General features: G+C 36.4%; 1 protein-coding gene across 1 annotated transcript in view; it reads right to left on the reverse strand.

Moving 5' to 3' along the window:
- Positions 1-16,845, reverse strand: part of DCHS2 (dachsous cadherin-related 2) — a 260,500-nt gene that overhangs the window by 8,055 nt on the left and 235,600 nt on the right. Inside the window, exons 16-18 of the mRNA XM_031010565.3 lie at positions 15,856-16,007; positions 3,126-3,256; positions 991-1,277 (exon numbers count right to left, since the gene is read on the reverse strand). Of these exons, the coding sequence (XP_030866425.3) occupies positions 991-1,277; positions 3,126-3,256; positions 15,856-16,007 (570 nt within the window). The remainder of the gene's footprint in view (positions 1-990; positions 1,278-3,125; positions 3,257-15,855; positions 16,008-16,845) is intronic.

Here is a 16,845-nt window from a genome sequence, read left to right on the forward strand (position 1 = left end):
GCAGTCTTAGCTCACTGCATCCTCTGCCTCCTGGGTTCAAGCGATTCTCCTGCCTCAGCCTCCGGAGTAGCTGGGACTACAGGTGCCTATCACCACACCAGGCTAATTTTTGTATTTTTAGTAGAGATGGGGTTTCACCACGTTGGCCAGGCTGGTCTTGAACTCCTGATCTCAGGTGATCCGCCCACCTCAGCCTCCCAAAGTGCTGGGATTACAGGCGTGAGCCACCACGCCTGGCCAGAAAAATATAAGTTTTAAAAATAATTTTATTCAGTTTTTTTTACTATGAAAAAAAGTTCTTCTAAACTATTTCTATGAGGCAGAAAATAGTTAATACATTCACTAATATATTATTCCATTACATGCATGGCATTAATTCAAGCAAGCCTTCACAGGGGATCATTACTTAGGTTACAGGGGATCATTACTTAGGTTACCGTCCCCTTGTGTTTATACTTAAATCTTGCATTTGCTACATTCAAAAGTTCTGGAGTCCATTTGCAAGTATTGAGTTGAATGCTATCCTTGCCCTTACTTCTATAAACATATATTATGCTCTAAAAGCTAAAATTTCCACTTTATAGTTTTGTTCGTGATTTTTTTTCTGTAAAATTTTAATCAATGCATTCCAAAAATATGCCTATGAAAGAAAGAATTTTCCCAAATTAACTGCAGATAATGCAAACAATCTTATCAGTGGTTTGCAAATATTAGGCAGGTTCCAATTGTCATGACAAACTGGACTACAACCTCTAAAAACTAAAAAAAAAAAAAAATACATATGTAGTAAACTAAACCGAATGAGACATTCATTTCCATATGTACTTATAGACTCCGTGATATTAAGTGTAAAACCCGCAGCGTTAACTTAGGCACTACAAACAGTGAATGCTGTCTATCTGAATTAGTCTATCGGCGATGGAAGTCTTACATTATTCTCTATTCTTTCTAGTTTTGGCTTTGGTTTCGGCATCTCTTTAAGCCCTTTACCTGATAGAAATCTTGAGAAAACACTGGTGGATTATCATTGACATCCAGCACACGGACTACGAGTGCTCCCTCTGTGTGGTGCACTGAATCAGAAATTTGGATGAGCAGCTCATATTCAGTCATTTCTTCAAAATCCAATGTTTTCACCAACACCACCACTCCAGTGTTCTGATCAATAGCAAACTTGGTTCCAGGATTACTCTCTTTGGCAAAACTGAATGTGAAAGCTGAATTCAAATCCACATCATGAACTGACACATGAGTCACAATTACACCAGGCAAAGAATCTGAAATAGTCATGACCAGTGTCAGTCTCCATTAAAATTCATCCTTTGAAATACATTTCTTTAGTAGTTCCATCCAAGTATTTTTATTCTAAGTCCAATATGATTTGCTCTTTCTTGGCTTGATTTCTCATATAAAGCTCATTATGCACTGAACAAAACCTCTGAAGAATTTATGAGACCAATAAAAGTGAAAATTTACCACTGAGTAGGGAATTGAGGAGGTAGGGTATATTCAATTTTTATATTACATTATTTTCATTATATGCTTACAACACAATTCCAGTACCAAGAAACATTCTAAGCCACTTATTTATAATATACACTTTCTGTATCAAAATCATATCTTCATGGGGGTTATGAATGGGATGAAAGGTATTACTCAGGACATTAATACAAAACATGGCATTTTCAAAAACAGGCCAGGTTTAAATATTTGGGCACTAATGTCCGAATTAGATACTTATTTCCTTATATTTATTTTTGTACAATTACTTATTTTGGAGTGGTGCACACACTGCTTCCTTTTCTTAAATCAGACTCTCAAAATTATTAAGACTATAGAAAAACAAAGTCTACATAGTACTAGTGAGGAAAGCAAATCTCAAATATTATTCACCAAAAAATTACAATATAGATGAAATGTTCAATGCCTCACTCACCACATACGTTCTGTAGCCTAAACAGCCCGTGAAAGGGACTTTGTTTTTAAGCTTACAGATATGGTACAGCTAGAAACAATATGCCAAGATGCTCAGAATAGTTCCATTGTATATGAAACCCATAATTTTCCATTTTCAAGCTTGAACACTCTCGATGTGCACCAACCACACCGTACCCTATTCAGTATGTTTGGATTTATGTAGTTTCTTCTTGTGATATGTTTATATTAGGCCCATTGCTATATTTTAACACTAATTGCATGTGCTGAAAAATAGATCCTTCAATAAAATCAAATGAAAATATATCAAATATGCAAAAGGCAAAACTGGAGAATTTATTTTATTTGTAGGCTGTAATATTTGTAGATATCTCTATGCATAGACATGTCTGGAATATTTCCCTCTGTGAGAGGTTATGGTTGTAATTTGTTTAGAAAGTGAACATAATAAAATGTTAGAAACATTTTAGGAATTAATGTAATATTACGAGTGAAGTGGAGAGGCAAGCGAGGGTCACCATTATTTTCATCTTCAACTATAAAGACTTAGGTTATGTTTCACCAACGCAGCCATTGACCATGGACAACTTTGGGTCCACAGACTACGGGACCATTGTATAACCCACAGACCCAAATAATGAAGGTTAACCAGCATCTCACTTAAAAATTTCTAGTTTCAACCTCTACCATTAGTGTGGTACAAACATTGAAGATAAGGTTATTCTGGGAAAAATGATGGTTTTGTGCAATAAACATCTAATTCACTTCACTAATTAGTTGTTGTTCGTATCTTGAAAAGACTGACAGAGTTATGAATGCTGATTCTTCTTAGAGGAGGTTCACAATGGTTATCACAGTCAACAAAATATGCTTCTTCATAGAGTAGATATAATTTGTAAGAAATGTCTGCATTATAAACAGATACTATAAGGGATGATGGTTGGAGCATGGGGACTTGGCCTCCAGCTGATCTGAGTGCAAATCTCAGCTTTAACATTTTACTCCTTTGACATTTAATATTTAAATTATGATCATCCATTTTTTTGTTCTGCAAAATGAAGACAAAAATGATCTAGTTTGCTTGGTTGTTGAGGATTAGCACTCATGTTAATACAGTGTCTGGCTAAAGAAAATAGTAAATGATACTATACAAGTTAATCAAAACCACTATGCCAAATTGTCACACTTACCTTCTGTAATTTCCACTGCTTCAGAGGGGAGAAAAGCTGGGGCATTGTCATTTATATCAGTCACCTGTACCTTGATTACAGTTGTATTAGAAAGCCTGGGCATCCCTTTATCTGTGGCTTGGACAATCAAGCTGGTTTGGAAAAAGAATCAAAGAATGTGATTCATCATCCAGGAATTAGAAAAACAACATAAATATCAAATATCTAGTTGAAAATTTTAAAATGAGCTGACTAGCTACTTTTATTTCTCTCTTGGATTTTCTAAATGGCATCATTTAAAATGTATTTCATAAGAATGGTACTCTGAAATTTATTTATTTTTGGCATGTTCAGAGAACCAAATCCAGCAAGCTGCCAGGGATCATGAGGCATTAATATCAAAATGGACCGTTTTGGAGAGCCAGACTGTAAAATTCAATCCTGTCCTGTGAAGAATAATCTTAAAAAATAGAAACACCAATACCTGTACTTTGGATAAGTAGACTGTTTCCACCTTGCCATGCCCTGGTCTGGATATTACTACATATTTCCATCTTACTGAACCAACAAAAGATGTAGCCACTAAAAGATTGCTTTGTACTGATATTTTTGGATCCAAATAGCAAACCAATCGAAATGCTAGAAATAAGACAGGACACCGCTATGATGAACACACTTACAGAAGATGCATGATTGGCTAGGATTGTGAAGTAGAGGTAAAAGTCCATGATCTGAAAGAATTTACATAGACTAATTTAATCTCTCTTGGATGATGCTACAATGAGCTTCTCCATCAAACAAACTACAAACCTTGTTACTGTCTTCAACTTCTCCCTTTCTCTCACCACCCTTCCGATGTTCAACTAATTATGTATCTTATAGGTATTACCTCCTGGATGTGACTTGGATTAGTGTCCCCAGCCATTTCACTCCTACCTTCAGAGCCCTCATGTATGGTAATCAGCACATTTTGCTTTGTCTGGGAGTGAAGAATTTCCTGGGACATGAGACTTGCAGTGTTTTTAAAACCAAGATACTCTAGGCAAACTGGACATCGGACTTTCAGTGCTACATCCACTAAAGTCCCAGGCAAACCTGGACAAGCCAGTCCCTGTAGCCTCAGCCCCTCACCATTTTTACCTGGAATACTCTATATATATTGTATCCTTTCTCACCAGGAGGACCTGATAAATTACCAACCTCCCTACTGTGAGTCTCCTCTTGTTCCATCCACCCTCTATATTGCGCTCAATTGCTCTAACTAAGATCCTAATTTGAAAACCTGACCTCCCTATTTAAAACTCTTCTTTGGCTCTCCATGTCTCTAAGAGGTTATCCAAACCCCTGAACATGTTCACATAAACTTTTTTGTTCTTGCTTTTACATGGAATCTCAGCCCTTACACCTTCTTGGTTTTTCAAAGCTCACATCTCTGCGAAGTTGTCATGGACCTTTCATTTGATTTAAATGCACCTTTATGTATTCGCATAGCACCCTGTACATTCTTCTGCCATAGCAATCATCACTCTTTTTTCTTAATAACATATTTGTCTGCCTCTTCTGTAAGTTTCTTATGGGCAGGGAGCTGCCTTATTTGCTTTTCTATAGTAAGTATTGAATGTTGGTTTCTCAAGATTTCCCCAAGGTTATACATATATTATATGACAGAGCTGGGATTCAGGCTCACATGTTGGTCAACTGGAAACCTGTGCTTCATGATACTTGTTGAACATACCTCTCTTATTGTGTATATATCACATTCTAATGTATAATTATTGGCTTATTTTTCACTCCCCTCTGAACACGATGAAGGCTAGGAGGGTGGCTGAGTAATAAAATGAGTTATTAATTAGAAGATGCTCTCTATTTCAGAAGTGGAATTAGTCTCAGCTAGTTGTGGGAACCACCTTTTAAGAAACTATGTCTTGAAAGTTGATACACTTTCACTTTGTTTTCATTGTTAGCTCACTTGATGAATGTTCTTTCTCTTTCCAATCCTAAATTTAAAAATGACATGAAATAAACATCAACTCCTTCTTGGTTTGAATTCCACTTAATATTAAATCATCAGGGCTTATCTACTATTCATGAAGAACACAGGCTGCCTTCTGCATTATCAGAGTTGGAATATTAGTAGAACAACCACCTGAATCTCACATTTCTGGAGCCTAACTTCTGCAATAATTGTATGCTGAAAGTTTATTTTGTTAGTATGAATGTCAGTCAGATACGTATGGAAATATTTTACCAAAAATAATCAACTCATACTGCTTTCTCCCCTGCTGCTTGCCCCTTCCAATGTCATCTAAAGTCTCAGCCAAGACATCAAAGTTAAGTTTCTACCAACTCTTCTACTGTAGCCATAATTACCGTTATTTTCACAATGTTACAACTTCAGGCATCCTACATAATGTCTTGTCAGATTAAAAAGAAGTGAGATTCTTTGATATGGAGAGAAATATGTTGTTTAGCATCAAAATAAATGGGAAAGGAAAAGGTTTCTCAGTGACTTGAAGAACAAATAAAAAAATATGAAGGTAGATGTGCAGATATTCTGTACACAACCTCTGCAAGACTTCAAGCCATCTATGATGGCTCTTTCGCAGTTGTGAAACTGTTGGTTGTAGCCTGTCCAACTCACTCCATGTTCCACAACTGTTGCCCTGATTACTATTATCACTAGAGACAATAAATGAAACTGACCAGATTTAGAACAGGCCCATTCTAAGCCTTTTAAATTCAGAGCATTTTTTCCCTATTCTATCAACAATGGGAAGCTTCTTTTACCATGTTAAACTTTAAATAAGGCCTTTGACCAGGAAGGATCTTTTTGATTGTCTTAACAAGTACTAAACTTGTTGGTAGAGGATTTTTCAAAACTCTCAATTATATCTTAAATGTCTAGCAGGAATTTTCTAATCCTTCTGAAATTCTGAAAAAAAAATAAAATATCAGCCACCAGCAGAAATAACTATGAAAAGAAAAACTGATTTCTGGTTAAAGACAGCAAGCTGACTACACAGGTTTTATCTTCCCTTCCTCTCAAGATTCTTCTAAAATGATATCAAAAACCTTTTATAATAAGTTATAAGTCCATAAAGCTAAAAAATGAGGGAAGATATTAGTGGGTGAAATGAATGAGAAATATCAACAAATTCTGGAAGATACAAGCAGATTGAAGAGTGGTTGCAGATGAGTGGGCCAAAGGAAATCAGAGATTAAAATCCACTCAGAATGTACAACACCAAGAGTGGATCCCACTGAAAACTGTAAATCTGAGTGATAATGATGTGTCAGTGTAGCTTCATCAGAATGCACCACTCTGGTGGGGATTTTGATAACAGGGGAGGCTGTGCTTGTGTGTGGGCAGGGATATACAGGAAATCTCTGCACCATCTCTCAATTTTGCTGTGGACCTAAAACCACTCTAAAAGAAGTCTTTTAAAAGGCATTCAGAGGAGCATAAAGATACGTGAGGAGCAGAGTTGCTCCCAGGTCACCAAGGAGAGGCTCAAGACATGGCAAAAATTGCAGTGAGCTATTGAGATAAAAATAGGAAGAATATTTTAAATTCAGATTATTTAAATAGAAAGATTATGTATGTTATTTTAAATACAGGGTAGTTTTGTCCCTCTTGCCCATTACTCTGCATTCTCAGCCAAAGAATGCCTTTGGTTCATACTTGGGGTTAGTAATATTGAAAGACCTTCTCTGGAGAACTGAAAGTCCCCTCCCAAAGAAAAGTAAACTCCATATACTGCCATTTGTATGTCATCCTGAAAAATAGTCGACTTCCCCTGTGGTACATTTGAAAGTAAAGTGTGCTAGTCAAGTCCCTCTAGCCCACTCAGAGGTTCTAATGACTTTGACATTGCCTCACTTATATCTAAGAATCAACACTTATTTACAGAAAGCCTTCACCATGAAAAAGAGAGCTCAATATAGACAAATAAAAAAAAGGAACCCAGTGGAAACAGATATTGAAAGGAACAAAAGAAAATTTAAAACAATTCTAATTAATACCTTGGAGAGATATCAGAAGACAACATGTGCATAAAACAAGAGTTGGATATTATTTAAAAAGTCAAACATCAAAGAAGAGCTTTTAGAAGTAAAAACAAGTATATAATATCCTCTCAATTTTTAATTAGAAAATAAAAAAAAATTTTAGAAGATTAAAATTCAGGAAATATCTTCCCAAAATAAAACAACAAAAACTAAACCCACACACAAACAATAAATGGAAAGTAGGAAATAAAATATAACTAACAAAGAATCCATCTAGGCAATCCAATACTTAATTGAATAGGATTCAGGAAAATGAAACAGGGCAAAACAACAAAACAAAACTAAAAAAAGGGGAGGAAATTTTCAATGAATTTTCCTTCTCAATAATACAAGAAAATTAAAATAAATATGTCTTTTTATTAAAAGTGAACACTGAATACACAGCACAAGGAGAAACCCACATCAAAATATGCAATCATATTTTAAAATACTATGGATGATAAGTATAACCTATAAATTTCTAGAGAGAAGGAAAAATTATACAAAGTAAAAGAATCAGAATGGTGGCCAGGCACAGTGGCTCATGCCTTTAATCCCAGCTCTTTGGGAGGCTGAGGCGGGTGGATCATAATAAGGTCAGGAGTTCGAGACCAGCCTGGCCAATTTGGTGAAACCCCATCTCTACTAAAAATATAAAAATTAGCTGGGTGTGGTAGTGGGTGCCTGTAGTCCCAGCTACTTGAGAGGCTGAGGCAGGAAAGTCGCTCGAACCTGGGAGGCAGAGGTTGCACTGAGCCAAGATCACACCACTCCAGCCTGGGTGAAGAGCAAGACTCCGTCTCAAAAAAAAGAGAATTAGAATGGCACCAGACTTGTTAATAGCAACACTGGGTTTCAGAGAATAACACAGCAATGCCTTCAAAATTCTAAAAGATACTTTCAACTTCTGTATTGTCCATTGCATATATTACATGAAAGAGTAGAATAAAGACATTTTCAGACATGCAAAGGCTCAGATAATTTACTTCTGTGGCACCTTTTCTTGCAAACCTATTGGAAGAGAAAGACATGGGATCTGGAAGTGCTGGCCTGACCTAGGAGAGCTATAAACCAAAGTTATTGGATCTCAGCCTTGCAATAGGTTTATTAACCCAAACTGTTCATGCTAGATGGAGAGGGCATAAAGCAGTAGGAACCAGGTCTTCATGAAAAAAGAGGGCTTGATAGAATATTTGATGAAAGGCAGTTGGAGGATAAATTAGATGCAGATAACAGAGCTTATGGGATATTTACAAGGAATTCAGTGCATAGATATAGCCAATTGGGCAATCAAGAAAGAAACTGGGGGCTTGAGAAGTAGTGATAAAAGGAAAAAAATCATATAATATGATTTGACTATGAAGTAAACATGAATAGATTCACATAAACACTAATTATTGATTAAATGAAAAACAGTGATATGAATATAGAAAGAGTTGGAGTGTGAGAAAGTAAGGATTTTACACCTATATCTATTATAACAGGAAGTTAAGAGATAATGTTTAAAGTTATAAATTATTACATATTTGTATTTATAATATCAGAGAAAATCAGTTAATAGTGTCTACTTCTGGAGGGCTTTAGCCTTGGGAGAGGTGAGGCAGCGGTTGCCGACTTTCATCTACACTCTATACACTATTTGATTTTTTAAAAAATGTATATATTACTTTGATAATAATAAAAAATCAAATTAAGAAAATATGCTTAGATCAAAATCTTTAATCTTTATGTATCTATTGAATACTTCTTTTCTGCCTAAACAGACTCAATCCTAAGCAAAAAGAAGAAAGCCAGAGGCACCATATTACCTGACTTCAAACTATACTATAAGGCTACAGTAATGAAAATAGCATGGTACTGGTATAAATGCAAACACACAGAGTGATGGAACAGAATAGAAAACTTAGAACCACACACGTACAACCATTCAATCTTTGACAAAGCCAGCAAAAACAAGCAATGAGGAAAGCACTCCTTATTCAATAAATGGTACTGGGATAACAGGCTAACCAGATGCAGAAGAATGAAACTAGATCCTTACCTTTTACCATATACAAAAATTGACTGAAGATGAATTGAAGATTTAAATATAAGGCCTCAAGCTATAGAAATCCTAGAAGAAAACCTAAGAAATACGCTTCTTGAAATTGGCCCTGGCAAGAAATTTTTGGCTAAGTCCTCAAAAGCAATTGTAACAAAAAACAAAAAGTGACAAATGGGATCTAATTAAACTAAAGAGCTTCTGCACAATAAAAGAAATAATCAACAGAGTAAAGAGACAACCTACAGAATGAGAGAAAATATTCACTAAATATGCATCTGGCAAAGGTCTAATATCCAGAATCTACAAGGAACTTAAATCAACAAGCAAAACCCAAACAATCCCATTAAAAATTGGGCAAAGGACATGAACAGACACTTTTCAAAGAAAGACACAGAAGCAGCCAACAAACATATAAAAAAATGCTCATCATCACTAATCATCAGAGAAATACAAATCAAAACATAATGAGATACCAGTCAGAATGGCTATTATTAAAAAGTCAAAAAACAAAGATGCTAGTGAGATTGTGAAGAAAAGGGAACATTAATACATTGTTGGGAATGTAAAATAGTTCAGCCAATGTGGAAAGCAGTTTGGAGATTTCTTAAAGAACTTACCACAAAGTACCATTGGACCCAGCAATCCTATTGCTGGGTATATTCCCAAAGGAAGGTGGATCATTATAGCAAAAAGATACATACATTTATATGTTCATCACCACGCTATTCACAATAGCAAAAAGGCAACCTGGGTGCCTGTTAATGGTGGATTGGATAAGGAAAATGTGATCTATGCAGCCATAAAAAAGAATAAAATCATGTCTTTTGCAGAAACATGGATAGAGATGGAGGCTATAATCCTAAACAAATTAACACATAAACAAAAAACCAAAATAGCTCATGTTCTCGCTTACAAATGGGAGCTAAACATGGAGCATGCATGGACATAAACATGGGAATAATGGACACTGTGAACTGCTGAGGGGGAGGGAGGGAGGGGGCATGGGTTGAAAAACTACCCGAGTACTGTGCTCACTACATGGTACAACACGCCTATGTAACAAACCTGCACACGTCTCCTGTATCTAAAATAAAATTTGAAATTAAAATAAATAAATAAAAATAAACTATATGAGAGGATTGCATAGGTAATATGCAAATACTATGCCATTTTATAGAAGAAATGTGAGCATCCATGGATTTTCGTATGGGGGAGTGGGAGGGATGCAGTGGAGAGTCTCACAACCAATACCTCATGGATACTGAGAGATGATTGTATTTTTAGTGATTCTAATGCAAACATATTTTGAAGTCTTCTTTCATTCAGCCCAACCTCTCCCCTTGGTCTCCATGACATTATCTTTTTCTAGATCTTTCTATTCCCTAAATATATTTTGCAGTTCCTATTTATCAGCCGAATCCTGAGGTGGTGATAAGTCACCACTCCTCAATTCTCATTTTACATATTCTCCCTAGGTAATTCATTTTACACATTTTCCCTGGATGAATCTCAAATCCATGTCTTGAGTGAAGACCCCTACCCTGAGCTACAGATTATTATTTTCAATTGCCAAAAGGGTATCTTTACTTTTGTCCTTGTATTGGTCCTTCCACCTCAAAATACCCAGAATAAAAAAATCATAATCTCCATCTGTTCCTCTCCCTTCCTTTCCTAAGCAGAAAAAGAACCATTCTATCTCTTTTCTTGCTCGATAAATTCAATTGGTGATCAAGTTCCTATGGATTCCATATTTGAATCAATATTTTAGTATGTATCTTCCTTCTGTCCCCACGGCACCATCCATGTAACAGACTTTTCATTGCTGCAGTCTAGCTCAGCTTGTTGGCCTAAGCTAGTTCTCTCTCTTGCAGTGCATCCATTATGAGGTGTCTTTAGAAATAAAGATACAAACATCCGTTCAACTGCTTATAGTTGCATGTAGTTCACAGAATAATGTTTAGTTTCCACTACGGGACACAGAAAGTCTTTCAAAACTTGCCTGCTGCCTCTTTCATTACCCCAAACTTAGTTGCTTCTTTGGTGTGCTGTACTACTTGCTACTTCCAAACATACCAAACACTTTCACGTTCCCGTGCCTTTGGCCCCAAATCCTTTTCATTCCCTTTTTCTCAGGGCATCAATAGACTGGGATTCCAATCCCAGCTTTGCTTTTCATGAATTGTGTATTTTGAAAAAGATAATTAACATCTCAGTCCATTTCCTACGTTGCCTGTAAAATTGCTTTCTCCCACAGTCATAATGAGCATTCAATGGAGAATACACTGAGTTTAGCATTGCTCCTGAAAATAACTGCTTGCCTTGAATATTTATTTATTTTGTAAATGTACATGCATATACTTTTAAGAGTCATTCACATCATAAAATAAGCCCTGCAATTATTCACATCGGCTAGAATCATGTTCTACCATGTACTAGCTTCGGATTCTTGGCCAAACCACTTTACCTCTCTGAGTTCCCATTTCTTTATTTTATAAATCATGTCTATTACAAGAATTCAATTAGTTAATAAATGCGAAGCAGGAGTTCCATAAATGGCAACTATTGTGATTATCAATGTGCCTTCTGCCATATATCTTACTAGGACTTGATTTTCTTTTTCTTTTTTTGAGACAAAGTCTCACTCTTGTTGCCCAGGCTGGAGTGCAGTGGTGCGATCTCAGCTCACTGCAATCTCCACCTTCCGGGTTCAAGCGATTCTCCTGCCTCAGCCTCCCAAGTAGCTGGGATTACAGGAGCCCGCCACCATGACTGGCTAATTTTTGAACTTTTAGTTGAGATGGGGTTTTGCCATGTTGACCAGGCTGGTCTCAAACGCCTGACCTCAGGTGATCTGCCCGCCTCAGCCTCCCAAAGTGCTAGGATTACAGGCATGAACCACTGCACCCGGCCAGGACTCGATTTTCAAACTCCTTGAGAACAAGGGCTCTTGCATTTGTCTTTGTGTCCCCAGCTTCATGCTTGATAAATAGCTTTTTGTATATTCATAAACATCAAACAGAAATTAATGCCTATTTTATAATTTGTCATCGAATTTCCACTGAATTTTCTTCTATGTGGCTTAATATGAAAAATAAAAATTATTTAATACATTCATATTTAGTAGAATCATGACTGATACTATCTCCCTTTTTCCATTTTATGTTTTAATGTATTATTATTTTAAAAAATGCATCACTAATTAAAGGTTAAATTCCCCAAGTCTTGGAAATTGAAGAATATAATAGGAAATCTTTTCTTTTTCAATTTTTAATTTTTGTGGGTACATCATAGTAGATATATACATTTATGGGTTACATAAGATATTTTGATACAGGCATGCAATGTGTATCAATTACATCAGGGTAAATGGAGTATCCATCACCTCAAGCATTTATCCTTTGTGTTACAAACAATCCAAATCTTTTAGTTATTTTTAGTTATAATCTTTTTGTTATTTTTAAATGTATAATTAAATTTTTGACTATAGTTACCCTTTTGTACCAGCAAATACTGGGTCTTATTCATTCATTCCAACTATATTTTGTAATCTTTAACCATCCCCACTTCCCCTCAATCCTCCCTGACCCTTCCCAGCCTCTGGTAACCATCCTTCTACTCCCTATCTGCTTGAGTTCATTTGTTGTAATTTTTAGCTCCCACAAATAAGTGAGAACATGTGATGTTTGTATTTCACTTAACATAATAATTTCCAGTTCCATCCATGTTGTTGCAAATGACTGGATCTCATTCTCCTTTTTTTTTTAATGGCTAAATAATACTCCATTGTGTATATGTATCCCATTTTCTTTATCCATTCACCTGTTAATGGACACTTGGGTTGCTTCCAAATCTCGGCTATTGTGAATATTACTGCAATAAATTGTCGATGTAGTGATTTCTTTTTAGTGGGTATACATCTAGGAGCAGAAATGCTAGATTGTATGGTAGCTCTATTTTTTTGAGGAAATGTTTTATATTTTAAAACAAAGGGCTGGAATTGGAATACTTTCCTCGATCAGACAAAATAGCAATACTTCAAAAGTAAAAAGTTGGAAGCTAAATGAGACTGTTTCCAGAACATTCACTAAAGGTGTAGCAGACTAGGGAACATCCTCCTTTATTTCTTATTGCCTTAAATATCAAGAAAAGCACTAAAGGATAGAAGCCATGCCACAGCAGGTGTTGTGCGGGGTGGGGGGCGGGGTGTGGGGAGAGCCCAGGGAGGAAGGAGGTTTAAAATAATTCCTTGCCTTGGTGATGCTGGAGAGAGAGAGAGAGAGAAAGAGAGAGAGAGAGAGAGAGAGAGAGAGAGAGAGAGAGAGAGAGTGTGTGTGTGTGTGTGTGTGTGTGTTGTTACCTGTGTGTATCTCTCTGTGGCAGTGTGTAGCGGGTTCAACTTTTCTCAGTTCCTGCTTCTTCAAGCCTAGAGTTAAATTCTTCATGGCAATGGGAGAGAGTCGTCACTTTTTAATATTGGGACCAATTTAATATTGTGAACATAGAAACCATGACGCAAATAGGAAAAAGTTGGAAGAAATTAGATTTAATTGTTAATTAGGTTCCATTGAGTAAGAAGAACACTGTGACAGAAAGTCCTTAAAATCAGAAAATGCTTAGTTCTTAGAACATGGCAGACCTTTAATAATTCCTGAATTTGTAATCACTCAATTAGATTGAGATTTATCTGCAGTCACCCGTGGAAGAGGAGAAAAGTTTCATGTTTAAACAATTACTATAGAAACAATGTAGCAGGGAATAGGTTTTAATATATCTAAACAATAAGTACCAATAGCTATTATGCTAAAATATTATATTAAAATTTATAATAGTTAATACAGGATAAAGTCTTAAACTTTTAAAATACTTTTGAAGTATATTAAACAAAAAACTAAACATTTAAATTTTTAGCATTGGGAGGTTTTCCAGAGGGTAATTAATCCAATATATCCAGTAAGATATTCCAGTTTAATCAGCTCTCATTGCTCAACCACATGCACATATTATAATTTTTTCATAAAACATAAAAGTAGTCTGGTGTAGAAGCATACTGACACTCACTGTCTTTGGTATACTGTACCTGTGTTTTCCTTAAACAGGATGTCTGCTCTGAAGCTCTATAGTGGAAAGACTGTGACTTAGAAGCAGAATACTTAAGTGCAAGTTCACTTTTGAACCTCAAATTATCCTATGACCCTGAGCAAGCCACTGTATTTCTGTTGCCTTATCAGCAAATAAGAAAATGCCCACCTTAACATCCTCATGAGGTGCTTGCGAGGATTAAATAGAATACAGTATGAGCAAGGCCTTTTGGAAAAACCCAAAAATACAAATCTATCTAAAGCATACTAAAATGTTCAGTAAGAGAGCTAAGCCTCTCTTGGACCACAGGCTGCCTGACTGCTTCTCCAGAGACAAATAAGGTGAACGGTTTCTTATATTTTCTTCCAGAAGCATTCTCAATATGCGGGTGTGCTTTTACTCAAACAGGCATGCTGGATAAGCATGGTAGTGGGTCTCGTTACTGCCTTCACTTAGTCACATATCCTAGAGCTCCATCCTCATCGGCACATAGAGTTATGCCTCTTTCTTTTGTAAAATCAGCTTCATGGTATTTCATAGTATCCTATTCCAGGGTTTTGCTAATTCTTTAAGCAGTCCCCACTCATGGATATTTTAGAATTCTTAACAGTCTTTTGCTGGCTGGGCGCAGTGGCTCATGCCTGTAATCCCAGCACTTTGGGAGGCCAAGGCAGGTGGATCACTAGAGGTCAGGAGATTGAGACCAGCCTGGCCAATATGGTGGAACCCCATCTCTACTAAAAATACAAAAATTAACCACGCATCGTGGCAGGCGGCTGTAATCCCAGCCACTTGGGAGGCTGAGAAAGGAGAATTGCTTGAATCCAGGAGACAGAAGCTGCAGTGAACTGAGATTGTGCCACTACACTCCAGTCTGGGCGACAGAATAAGACTCTGTCTCAGAAAAGGAAAAAAAAAAAGCCTTTTGCTTCCACAATTTGTGATCCCATCACTATCTCTCTGTATAAGTCTAGTCTTTTGTAGCACTGATTTTTTTAAACACCAAGAAAACTTAAACACTATTATTTCCTTTGTTGAATTCTGTATAAGGCTGGCATATCTTAGACTCTAGGCAGAAAGTTTTAATGTTAAATGTATGCGTTTAATAAGATCATTTCTATTAGAACACAGAACTGCAACAGGACCTTCAAGACAGCGTTGTACTTTCACATGCAGGAATAAAGAATCAAAAAGCAAGGTATCCCTCAGTCTTCACGTTTTAAAAAAACAATAACAACAAACACCTGCAGAGGGCTCTCTAGTTCATTAGACATCTCACAAACAATATCTTTTTAGTGTCCCCCATTTAGTGCTTAATAGCATCACAAATTCATAAAATCTTAGAACTAGAAGGGACCTTAAAGTTTCGCTATTTTAATCACTTTTTCCAAATACAAATAATGGCTGAGACTATTTTCAATATCAAAAAGAGTAGATCAAAGAGAATATCAACAAGTTGGATCAAAGGGATAACACATTTTACAACTAAGCTTATGTAACAGGAAGTTATGAACAAAACAGCAATGTTGTCAGTAAGCAGGCAGAATAAATGGAGCCAATGGATCTGAATGCTGGACCAACCTGTAGGAGCTGGTGAGCTCGTAATCTAGAATCGCTTTTGTTGTTATCACACCACTCAGTGCATCAATCTGGAATGCTTCTTCTTGGTTGCCAGACAGAATAGAATACTCAATCAGGCCGTTCAAACCACTGTCCAGGTCGGTAGCAAAAACCTGTGAGGAACCGACTGTTTCATTAGATAAGAGTTATTCTGCAATATGGGTTCAGTCTGTTTTTCAGAGACATGCATTAAGAAAGAATCACAGCTTGTCAAACATATTTTAAAAACAATGATTAAATGAAATACCAACAGACAACTGAAGCTTACATTTAACTTTATGATAAACTGAGTGATGCGGGAAATTCTTCATCCAAAGAATTTTCAAATAGCTCTCAGTAGACATGGTACATGTTTTTGAGGTATAATTTTGTGCAATGAGAAGAAATATTTTTAAAAACATCTAAGTTGCTTGAATAGGAGAGTTCCAATTGTGTATATGAATTCATGCTAGCACAAGTAAAGGAAAAAAATGTTATGGGAAATCTCCACATAGTGATAATTTTTTTTCATTTGCTCTTTTTTTTCTGCTTAAAGAATTACCTATAAAATTGGCCAGGTGTGAATTTTTTTATATTGTATTTAAAGTTTTATTTTATTTTTGAGATAGAGTCTGGCTCTGTCACCCAGGGTGGAGTGCAGTGATGTGATTCATGGTTCACTGCAGCCTCAGCCTGCTGGGCTTAAGTGATCCTCCTACTTTAGCCTCCCAAGTAGCATGCGCCACCGTGCCCAGCTAATTTTTGTATTTTTTTGTAGAGATGGGGTTTTCCCATTTTGCCCAGGCTGGTCTTGAACTCCTGGGCTCAAGCGATCCACCTGCATCGGCCTCCCAAAGTGCTGGGATAACAGGTGTGAGCCACTGTGGCTGGCCCTAAAGTTTCATTTTAAAGGGATCATTAAACAAGTGAAACAAAACCTAGATTTAGTGCTAAGAAGTGTAGATCCTGATC

This window comes from Gorilla gorilla, chromosome 3, assembly GCF_029281585.2.
Source record: "Gorilla gorilla gorilla isolate KB3781 chromosome 3, NHGRI_mGorGor1-v2.1_pri, whole genome shotgun sequence".
Classification (NCBI taxonomy): domain Eukaryota; kingdom Metazoa; phylum Chordata; class Mammalia; order Primates; family Hominidae; genus Gorilla; species Gorilla gorilla.